Source organism: Stegodyphus dumicola, chromosome 5 (assembly GCF_044657685.1).
Source record: "Stegodyphus dumicola isolate Sdum_Otavi_A_Nest chromosome 5, ASM4465768v1".
In the NCBI taxonomy this organism is placed as follows: domain Eukaryota; kingdom Metazoa; phylum Arthropoda; class Arachnida; order Araneae; family Eresidae; genus Stegodyphus; species Stegodyphus dumicola.
Genome location: NC_140772.1, coordinates 106,689,206 through 106,701,515, shown reverse-complemented (window position 1 = coordinate 106,701,515; position 12,310 = coordinate 106,689,206). Strand labels below are relative to the sequence as shown.

Below are 12,310 nucleotides of genomic sequence, written 5' to 3'. Positions count from 1 at the left end.
AAAGGTAGTATTCTTAAAGGTATGAAGAAGTTTTATGGCATTTTTTGCGAATTCTTTATGTCCAAGGTAGGAATTAAGATTGCGAATAATTAATTTCAGATCTTGTGACCAAAAAAATTTTTTTGTTTTTGGTATCACCTCCTCTAATTCCTCTGGTAGTAGTAGTGCTAAAAAATCTGAATTGTCCATATATATAGAGATCTCGTGCTGTCTATTGGTGGTATTACTGAGATATGCATTCAGTCCGTAAGGATAAAGTGACTTATTTTGAAGTATGTAAATCGATTCCTTAAACAGTCGAAGTTTGGTGTTTGGAACAATATCAAGCACGTTAATTTCTATGTGATCAAAATTATGTAGATTATAATGTTCAAGAATAGCTGTAAGCTGATGATCTTTGGTGCTATTATTGTTTTTATTTTTAAATCTTTTGATATGAGATCTATGGTTATTAATTCTGAGGTTGAGAGAGTTTTTTGTTTGACCTATATACGTGAGAGAACATTCTTTACAGGTGATTTGGTAGATGCAATTGTAAGTCTTTCAAAGTGATTGTGTTTTACTTGCAGTAGAAGGAAGCGGAGTAGCATTAGCCTTACAGGTTTTTCAAAGCTGGTTGCTTCATTTAATTATTTCTATGTTATTTAGCTGAGCCAGTGATTGAAAGTAAAGAGGGAGCTAGCCTGCTTTACAGTGTTTTTTGGGAGGAAGACTAACCTATCGTGAAAGTGGAACTGTTAACAGCTCCCGACAACTTATAAGCTAAAGCTCAAAAACCTAAAAAACTGAATATATCAGAACTTACTGACACTTTTTTGCGCTAAAAGCTGCGAAAAAGAAATAATATGTCAAGCAAAGTAGTAATTATAATTTAAAAGAAAAAAAAATTGGTCTAGAAAACATCTTGCGCAATATTTTGCAAAATAAGTAAAATATAAAAATTGTAGTAAGCTCGCCTAAAAGTTACCAAGAGCTGCTGCTCCAAAAGGTTCAACACGTTTTAAAAAAATTAATACATATGAAAATCAAACCATTAGACATGTAAAACATTAAAAAAAACAGAAACAGATAAAAAGTAAGCAGAAAATGGTAAATTAGCCCAATTCGACTTCCAAACTGGCTTTTCAAGGGAAATTTCATTAATTTGAATGTCGAATCAGGCTAACCTCATTACGCGTTTCGCCGAAACAGACAATTGAAATTTTTCGCTAAAAATTTTTTAAAATTTAGACAAAGTGTCTTGGAAATTTTAATAGTCTCAATTCTCTGGTCCAATTTCCCGAAGCGTCCGCACAGAATGAAACATTAAGGTGTTAAAATATGTTAAACAATACCTAAACTTCCTAAATCTAGACTAAAATCAAAATTAAAATCAAAATGAAAACGAAAATAAATAGCGATGAGCTATTAGTCCTAAAAATACAAAAACATACGGGCTGGGCCTGCAAGCTTAAAGATTAACAATTTAATTTTTAAATTATAGATTTTAGAAATCTGTAATGAAAACCTGTAATTAAAATAAAATAACACAAATATTAAGATGAGAACAAACTAAGTGGGTCTTGCTAAGACCAAGAAAAAGTTGTAACAAAAGAAACAAAACTGACCTGTGGCGATGCGAAGCTGTCCCTCTTAAAACTTGTAGAAAAATGCCTGCAATTCTTTCTGTGTCGCTGTGAACTTGAATTTAATTGGAGACTTATGAAATTTCGGTAAAGCATAGAGATTTGCAAACCTGTTGTTATATTTCTGCGGTTGTATTTTTAGTCTTTTATGGAGTGCTTTAAATTTATTGAGAAGAATCTGAGCACTGGTAGTTATTTTTTGGTAAGTGCAGGTGTTATTTAACTCTTTATGCAGAAGGTTGTAGTAGAATTGTTGTCAAATAATACTAAAATTCGTGCTTGCTTTGTCAATCTTCGTGAGGTTAAAGTGATTTTGCAATTTTTGAATTAGATCCTCCAGGCGTTTTTTATTGTGTAAAGAGTTGAAACAAGGTGCCTTGAACAGCAAACGTTAAAATTCTTTAATAAGCGCAGCTTTCCATTCAAGAAAAGTTGTAGCGGGTAAATTGGATCTATTACTAGCTAAAATAATAAATTTATCAAGATCATTATTGAATTTTTTGAGGCAGACGTGTCTATTAAGACCGAAATTAATCTATTTAATTTCTGTTTTATTTTATTTTAATTGCAGGATTTCATTACAGATTTCTAAAATCTATAATTTAAAAATTAAATTGTTAATCTTTAAGCTTGCAGGCCCAGCCCGTATGTTTTTGTATTTTTAGGACTAATAGCTCATCGCTATTTATTTTCGTTTTTATTTTTATTTTAATTTTGATTTTAGTCTAGATTTAGGAAGTTTAGGTATTGTTTAACATATTTTAACACTTTAATGTGTCATTCTGTGCGAACGCGTCGGGAAATTGGAACAGAGAATTGAGACTATTAAAATTTCCAAGACACTTTGTCTAAATTTTAAAAAAAATTTTAGCGAAAAAGTTTCAATTGTCTGTTTCGGCGAAACGTGTAATGGGGTTAGCTTGATTCGACATTCAAATTAATGAAATTTCCCTTGAAAAGCCAGTTTGGAAGTCGAATTGGGCTAATTTACCATTTTCCGCTTACTTTTTATCTGTTTCTGTTTTTTTAATGTTTTACATGTCTAATGGTTTGATTTTCATATGTATTAATTTTTTTAAAACGTGTTGAACCTTTTGGAGCAGCAGCTCTTGGTAACTTTTAGGCGAGCTTACTACAATTTTTATATATATATATATATATATATTTATACATATATATATATATATATATATATACACACAATGCTAGCTACATGTTAAGACTAAGTTATAATATAGTAACTATATAATATATAGCTTATATATATATGTATGTGTATGTATTATTTTAGGACGTAGGTGAGGCATGAAGAAGACGTTAACAAAACTAATTTCAGCGAATCACCGTCTTCATTTTTACACATTTCAAATCATCTTTTTGACAAACAAATTACTTTTCCATCATCGTCGAATACAGTTAGTTTCGATGTAACAGGAAAAAGATACGGCGTCATTTCAAGCAGGGAAGCATAGCGGCGTTTGCATGGAAGAAGTCAGGAAAAAAGGAACGTGGTTCTTCGCGAAGCAGTATTTATACTGTGTAAGGTGCATATGTTAGTCTAAGCCGTGATTGCTTAATTTTAGTTTTAGTTATTTTTTTCCAAGCCGTGTTATGTAATTTGGAAAGATTTCTAATTTGGGTGAACAGAGAAATTTGAGGGGGGGAGAACACCAAATTTAGAATAGTTAATTTTAAGTTTGCCAATTATTTCTTAACACAACCGTATTATTTTAATATATCTTACATATTCTCCCTCATTCAAGAGAAAAAGCCTTAGAGATAGAGAAGCCTTTTAGAGGAAAAATATTAAAGCAGTAGCGATTGAAGAAAAACGTAAATCATAAAATTTTGATGAACATCATTAATTAAATAAATAAAGTATAAATTTTGAATATCAATTTTTTTTAATTTAAATTTTAGAGTGCTTTTAAATTTTTCAGCAATTTTTCAGCATTTCAGTCTAAATTTTTTTTTTTTAATTTATTTTTTTTTTTTTTTTCCTGAAAGTTCACACAATCATAATTCTTCAGGGAAGGTTCTTGTTATTACAGAGTATCACAAATGAAACCTTTTACCTAATCATTGCTTTTAATTAAATGTAATACACAAATATTTATGATACTAATTTCCATATTGATAAATTATATTTTAACACCATAAATATAATAGGAGTAACATTTTCGGAAATTATGGTTTCACCGTTATTATCTTTCATTTGCAAGGCCCCGCAGTACTTCTAAACAAACGTTTTCATCATTAGGGCTATCCTCTTAAACTAACCAGTGTGATCTGCACCAGTGATCCAGGGATGCCTAGGTAGTTACTTGCGTAAGGTAACTCGCCTTTGTGAACTGCACTCATACATTCCATAACAAAACAAGCACAATAATAATAATAATAATAATAATAATAATAATAATAATATATAAAAAAGTACACTCATAAAATGACAGCCTTCAGCATTATCTTATATGAAGAGGGTAAAAGGAGCAACTGTACAGAGGTTAAAAACAGGCCTCTGTTTCCGAAACAGTACTCTCTCAACATACTCTATACTTAACATACAGTCAGCCATAAATTTTAACATGCATTTACCATAATTTCATTTTAGTTATCTGTACTAATTTCACTTATTTTTTATATCTACTTCATTTTTAGAATAATTATAAAATTAGTATTGAAGATTTTCAACAAAAATTCAAAAATATAATTATTTATTTCAACAGCCTTCCTTAAAAATAATTGAAAATCTAACAATTCCTTACTTTACTAAAATATTAGAATTTAAATTTCTAAGATCATAAAATTATATTTTTTCATATCGCAGTGCTACATTTTTTAATATCCGATTTATTAAGAAAAATATCAGTTCCTAATGTAGATTCAATTACTCAAAAGCAAAAATGAAAATAATTTTCTGGCACCTACTTCAATTTTAATCCTGTAACTGGCGAAAGAAGTTCATAACTTATTCGCATAAGAGCCGACTCAATATATGCAGTTCTATAACCTTAAGAGCACTCTGAACTTTCAGTTGGCACTCTGAAAACACTCGTCATTTTACTATAAACAAATGCTGGTTTAATTTTGAACGGCTGGCACTAGATTTCATTTTTAAGCACTCGCAGCAAATCTGATTCGATTTTTTCTTAACATTTTCATATTGCTGTTGAATTACGTTCCACTTATTAAATCACCTCATATGCTGGATTAAATTTCAAAGAATAAACAATTAAAACTTGTAACACACTTGTTTTGGTGCGATTCGGTGTAGCTGACTTGCTGATTCCAGGTTGCTCACATAGATTGACTGAGCCGTAGATATCTTGAAGATTAGTATAAGAAGGCCTTAATTCACTAATTCTCTTTCACAATCGTAGCCAAAATTTCGATGATAACACTTCGATAAAGCACAGGTACACATCCTACCGACTCTTAAAATGTGATACTTAAGGCGCAGGTGAAGGCATGAAGAAGACGTTAAAACTAATTTCGGCGAATCACCATCTTTATTTTTACACATTTTAAATCATCTCTTAACAAATTACTTTTCAAGCATCGTCGAATACAATAAATTTTTATGTAACAGAAAAAAGATACGACGTCATTTCAAGTAGGGAAGCATAACGGCGCACAGTTGTTTGCATGGCAGAAGTCAGGAAAAAAGAAGCATAGTTTCTCGCGAAGCAGTATTTATACTGCATAAGTGCATATGTGAATCTAAGCCGTGATTGGTTAATTTTGGTTTTAGTTACCTTTTTCAAGTAGTGTTACGTAATTTGGAAAGATCTCGAATTTCATTGCGCCGTGCATTGGGAGAACAGAGGAATTTAGGGAGAAGAACACCAAATTTAAAATAGTTAATTTTGAGGTTGCTAATTATTTTTAACATAGTCATAATAATTTATTATATCTTATATATGTATGCCTTACATGTCGTAATCAATTTTTTTCCTTTACGCTCTTCATTAATTTTATTTCTTTTTAATTTACAATTGTCATTTATTTTTCGTATTTTGCATTTTCATTGGCATTTTTAATCGCTTTTACTTTCTGTCTTTAGTTTAGCCTTCTGTTTATACTCCTGTTATTTATATTATTACAACTTATTCAAAAATTTTCTCCTTAAAACTGAAGATATTACAAATTTGAAAATTATTACCATTGTTATGAGGTTGATGGAGGTCTCATAATGGGCAAATCACATTATCTCCTCTGATTGGCGATGTAACTCAGAAAAGCTTAGTAATAAATTTTTCTTCTGTAGACGAAATGCTCTAAGGCTATATATCTGTCAGGAGCCTTGATCGGATTGATCGGAGATATGTCTCGTCTTGTAGACGGAGTTTTATTGATTTTAGAATCCTCAGCTTACAGTATTCTACTGTCACAGATTTGTAGTAGGTATATGGGGATGGATCCTTATAAAAATCTCTGAACTAACGAAACATGTCTTTTCTTAGAATTATCTTAATTATTTTCAAAATTATCACATGTTTCCAAAGAAGTTGCCCTTCATAATGGCCTTCTTTAAAGACTAAACTTGGTTCAAAATTTCGAAGAGCTTCTTCATCAGAAGTGAATACCTTAAGGAATCATTATGGATATCTAAGAATTTTAACTCCCAGAAAGCTTTGATTGAGACTGCGTTAACTGATTGTCACGAAAACTTTTTATAAGTTCAGCTTTTGAAACTCTAACGGATGATGTTTTCATGTTTAAAGGGGAATGTGTAACTGAAGCTTGTATTGATCATCCCATCACTATATCTATCAACATCACCGACGAACTCAGACGGTTTGTTTTGCCAGAACACTATTTTCCAAAAGTAATCTCATAGGTTAGAATGTCAACTTTATAATTATTGCGTGATGGACTTTCTTGGATTGCTGCAAATATCGTCAACATGTAAATGTTTCAGATTATAAGTTCTACAACTTAATTTTGATTTACAATCTGTGGCTAGATTATACTTCGAAAGACAAAATAAACGATTCTCGCTGCTTTATAACTCTTCACAATTTTCAAGTCAGTTATTTGATGCAATTCAGAATTCTCAAATTTCTAATCCTCTAATTCGAAATTCACAGCCGTCATACTAATTTCTTGTAACCGAAGTAAACTTTTGGTAATTTCACAGGATTCACATATTTTTCAGGAATTAATGTTAATTAATTAATTTATTTATTTATTATTTTTTTTTTTTTACAATTTCTGCATCAAAACTCAGAGTTGATTTGAAATAGTTAAATTTATCAACTGCGTGCAGATGTTCATTTTCGCGTACGGGGATAAAATGAAGCAAAGCCGACAACTGTGCGTCCATCTAGCCATATTAGGTGTTGCTGGGCCTTAGCTTCCGTCCCGGTTGGAATTCCGGAAGGTCTCTCATCCCTTTCCCTATCGGACCTTTCGGACTGTCTCTCATCCCTTTCCCTATCATTAATCTCTCCAGAAGATTTCAGTGCGCCGTGTATTTTAAATGCAAGTGAATACATTATTCTCCGCGTATTTATTTGTGCCGTCTTGCGCGCAGATACTTTAAACTTCTCCATCCATAACTTCTCCGGGGTACGTCATAAATTTTAATATTTATAATATTAAAATTTTCCGCAAGAGAGTACAGGCATTTTCGCTAATACTCGGTAGTTTTGGAAATCTTTTTTTTTTTTTTTTTTTTTTAACCTCATAAGTTTATTATGCAGCCGCTTGTAATGATTATCCGCGAGAAGTTACTAGCCTTTCTTCTCACGAAATTTCTCTTTCTCCCATCCTGTCCCCCCCAAGATCTTCAGTATTATATTATACTAGGTGTACCCGCCCGGCGTTGCCCGTGCATTTAGAAAATGCAGATAAGTGAATAGCGCAGGAATAGTAGTGTAGGACATGTAGACTGTCTCTCTCTCTTCCCCCCCCACAAGCTACAAAAAAGAAATGAATTGTAATTAATCGATTTAATGTATCGTCAAAACAGCAAACTAACGCTAGAATAAAGAAATCAATTGTTACAATCGAACGTTATTTGAAAACAAATAATAATATCAGTGAGTCAAAAAAACCGTGATTAATTAATTATAAATAATTTTTTTAAAATTTTTCTAATTCAAAAATCGAAAATCGGGCTTCGAGGTCTGGTGGCCAGCCCCTTTGTGCTTCCGTATAAAAAATTCCAAAAATTCCAGGTCCCTGCGTGCGATAGATTTGGCTGGAGAGCTCGGTCAGACAGACAGACAGACACATTACACTTGCTTTTATTATTATAGATTGAGCCATCTACACGTCAAACGTTTAACTGAAAATGAAGAAGCTCTCTCTGAGGGTATGGATTTAAACCGCGGTTGAAATGCATCTACCATGACTATTTACTTATGCGCCTTTGAAAAATTAAGAGAATATAAGAATACATGGATTAGTGTTTGATTGCAAATGTTTCACGTTTCACTTTGTTTCATACTGAATTTCAGTTTGTTTCTACAGCAAAAATGTGCGAATCCATTCCAGAAAGATTTATGCGACGCATGGACTAAAATAACAGTAAGTATGTTACTTTTACTAGTTTATGCTATTTTCATATTTTTCTCTTTTCATTTGAGTCACATGGCTTTCCTCATGTGTAACGTGTATACGAGCCAGTTTCCCTCAGAAAGTCCTCCACGAAGGCACCCCTCCTCTTAGGCAGATAGCCCTCGAGGCTTTGCCGTAATTAAATAACCTAACCATTTGAGTCACAACAATTGGAAACAATTGCTTTGAGGATGAATCAAACTCGGGAGATGTGCGACTGCAAACGATAGCGATAGGACTCAGACATCCAATAAACCATTCTTTCTCGATTTCTTTAGTTTTAAATACAAAATGATTTTACACGCACATCCTCCGTCCATTTAGTGGTAAAATTTGCGAATACGGTATCTAAAAACAGACTCGTGTACTTTTTAAAGTGTTCCCACTCGAACTTCACAAATCGGAAGCTTTTGTACATGCTCCTTTTTATTCCTTAGGGCAAACTCTAGGTAAACGTAATGTTGATAAAAGATGTACTATACAGTTAACTGACGGGAATGGCAAGTTCAGCCAGAAAGCTATGTAGTTTAAAAAGTAGGCTTAAAAACATTTTATTTATTACTTCCGATCAGATTTTATCAAATCTGGCACAACAGTTAATTTTTTATAACAGTTTAAATTGCTTAATATTTCTTTTGAAAATTCAGTGATGCACATCAAAGACTCGACGATTAATCTTTTAATTTGGACCTACAGTTTTAGAGAAATGACTTGTGAGGAGAAAAGTACATCAGTTGGTCACCAGTTCTATTTGCATAATCCCTACTGAATTCTAGTGGAAACGCCGCCGAGAATTTGATTCCGGGGTTTAATATTCTCTTACCAATAATCTCTTTAGAGAACTTCTGTACCGATAGCTGGTAAGTGCCTCGATGGAATACGTTCTTAAGTGTCCTTATGTTCGATAAATGCAGTCATTAAAGCACCTGAGAATATTAGGACTTACACTAGTATATATAAGGAATCCGGAATCTTCTTCCACATGCTGTCTTATAGAAAGATTGCAACATTAATATAAAATGCAGTCAACAATTTTTAGTATTGAATCCGTGATTGTGTTTAAAATACCACTTTTAGGTATTAAATCATGAAAAACGTTTTCTGTGTTATACATGCCTTTAATAGATAGGAAGATTCACGGCTTAAAGTATGTTATTCATTTTGCATTTAAATTCCAGTTCCTAATAAATTGATTTTTTGTTCTCTTTATTGGGACTGTTCGTACTCTCTAGATCAGGGATGTCAAACTCATAGGTACACTTGGGCCAAACGAACAAGGTTTAACTTTAGGCGGGCCGAAAAAAAAAAAATCAATATTTATAGAAACGTAGATTTATTTCGAATAATACAATAATAAACATATATATATTTATATAGAAAAGAACAAGAAAAATTTAATGTTTACGTCCTGATACTTGACATCTCTTCCCTGCTATTATCTTTCCTATTTCGGGAGAAATTTTGTCTGCAGAGATAACTTTCAACGCTGACCCAAGGTGAGCATCATTAATACGGTTTCTAATAGGAGACTTATTACCTTTCATGACTGAAAATAACTGCTCACACCGATAAGTGCTACCAAACATGGAAATAATTTCATATGCGAATTTTCGAGTATTTTCAAACCTGGCTGGTAAATATTTGTAAAATTCAGGCACGCCCACTTCAATGAATTTTGCTTTCAAATTTGAGTTGCATTGAATCTCGATCACCTCCATTTGCATATGGCTAGGTACTGAGTCAATACTTATTGAGAAAAATCGAAGAAAACAAAAAACAAAAAAAAAAAAAAAAAATAAATAAATAAAAAAAAATAAAAAATAATAATAATAATAATAATAATCAAAAAAAAAATCAAAAAATCTGAAATTTTTCAGATTTTAAATTACGTCCAAAGGGGCGTTTCTTTAACGTTTTGAGTGTTAACTTTATTTATTAAATATCATGTTCTTTGCACTTAAACCATAAAATTCAGTTCAAGAGCAATATCGCAAAATAATGTTAAATTAAGCATATCTTTAGAATTTCCGATATACACAGTCTCGCGAGCTGGAGATAAAAGTTTTTTTTTTTTTTTTTTTTTTTTTCTATATAACGTTGCCATTTCTCGCTTTTAAAGCATTGAGTTTGTAAATCAAAAATTCGTTAAAGTTTTACAAAATATAAAATCTATAATAAAACAAATTCCAAATTTGGGATTTCAGATGCCCATATTCGCAGTAGGATTTCGTCATTCAAAATTCGATGGCTCTATGTACCATTGTTTTATCACAATGCGAGAAATAGACAATCATTTATGCAGATTTTTCATTATTTAATTTCTTCAAATATAATGCAGGACTCTAACATTTTGTGGCAACAGTTTGAAAAGTGAACCGACGTTTATGAGTCCGACGCAAAATGCCAAAACGAAAGCAATAGTCCTTCGGGACAGAAATCCCTTTGGACTTAAAAAAAAAACTGATGGGAATGGCACTTTCAGCGAGAAAGCTATGTAGTTTAAAAAGTAGGCTTAAAAACATTTTATTTATTACTTCCGATCAGATTTCATCAAATCTGGCACGACAGTGAATTTTTTATTACAGTTTAAATTGCTTACTATTTCTTTTGAGAATTCAGTGATGCACATCAAAGTCCACAAAAATGAAACGACGATTAATCTTTTAATTTGGAGCTACAGTTTTAGAGAAATGACTTGTGAGGAGAAAGGTACATGAGTTGGTCACCAGTTCTATTTGCATAATCCCTTCTGAATTCTAGTGGACACGCCGCCGAGAATTTGATTCCGGGGTTTAATATTCTGTTACCAATAATCTCTTTAGAGAACTTCTCTACCGATAGATGGTAAGCGCTTCAATGGAATACGTTCTTAAGTGTCCGTATGTTCAATAACTGCAGCCATTGAAGCGCCTGAGAATATTATGAATTCACACTTGTATATATTATGAATTCGGACTCTTCTACCACATGTTGTCTTATAGAAAGATTGCAACATTAATCTAAAATGCAGTTTAAATTTTAAGTTTCTAGTATTGAATCCGTGATTATGTTTAAGATACCACTTTTAGGTATTAAATCATAAAAAACGTTTTCTTTGTTATACATGTCTTTATCAGATAGGAAGATTCACAGCTTAAAGTATGTTATTCATTTTGCATTTAAATTCCTGTTCCTAATAAACTGATTTTCTGTTCTCTTTATTAGAACTGTTCGTACTCTCTAGATAGAGAATACTTCAAAAGAAAAGAATGTGGACAAAGTTGAAAATGCTTTCTTCAAAAGTAACCTGTTCTTCTAAAGAAGTGTGAATACAATGTACAATGTATTCTATAAAATTTTAGATCTATTTACAATAAAAGTTATTAAAGAAACTAAGTATACATTTTTTATAAATAAGCATGTATCTCTACTATATGAATTCTTAATTTCATTTATGCAGATAAACATGAAACAGTTTCAATCAAACATGAACGGAAATAAACATAGATTCCAATTCTTTATCTAAGTGCGTAATATAGTAATATAACGACAACAGCAATAGTATAACGTTTGTTTGTTTTTTGTCATTACGGCACATCTTTGAGGTCTAACTGCCTAAGGAAAGGGATGCTTTCGTTAAAAACCTTTCAAACGCAAACTGACTCGTCTACACGTTACACATGGGGAAATCCACGAAAATACCCATACACCCAGCCCGTTTGCAGAATGGAGCGTCGGGCCGAACTACCAGTGATCAACGGCTTTACCGCTCGACCGCTGGTGGGCTCCAACAATAGTATAAATATTAAGGAAACATGTACTGCATATTATAAATATCAGCCCATTTCCCCCTCTAACTGTGTCTCTCTCTATGTATATGTAATATATGGTATAAGTTTATATATATATACATATATATTGTTACGGTTTTAGTATTGAATTAGATATTTTTAAATAGAATTAATCAAAATTCTTTTTATATTACCTGGCAATGCAGCACGAGACTTATTTGAAGAGAAAGCTACGCCGGAAAAATTAAAAATACAGGAGCACGCACATTTAATAAATAGATATCTCGTAACTGTAATCTTTTGCTTTTTGGAAAAAATCGAGAAAATACCAGAATATTTGCGTGCTGATTA

At 31.9% G+C, this 12,310-nt stretch overlaps 1 protein-coding gene across 1 annotated transcript in view; it reads left to right on the top strand.

Moving 5' to 3' along the window:
* The window catches only part of LOC118193605 (uncharacterized), a 69,673-nt gene extending 58,113 nt beyond the window's left edge, over window positions 1-11,560 (top strand). The window contains exons 5-6 of the mRNA XM_085816347.1: window positions 8,103-8,159; window positions 11,394-11,560. Of these exons, the coding sequence (XP_085672473.1) occupies window positions 8,103-8,159; window positions 11,394-11,453 (117 nt within the window). The 3' untranslated portion in view covers window positions 11,454-11,560. The remainder of the gene's footprint in view (window positions 1-8,102; window positions 8,160-11,393) is intronic.
* The last annotated feature ends 750 nt before the right edge of the window (window positions 11,561-12,310 follow it).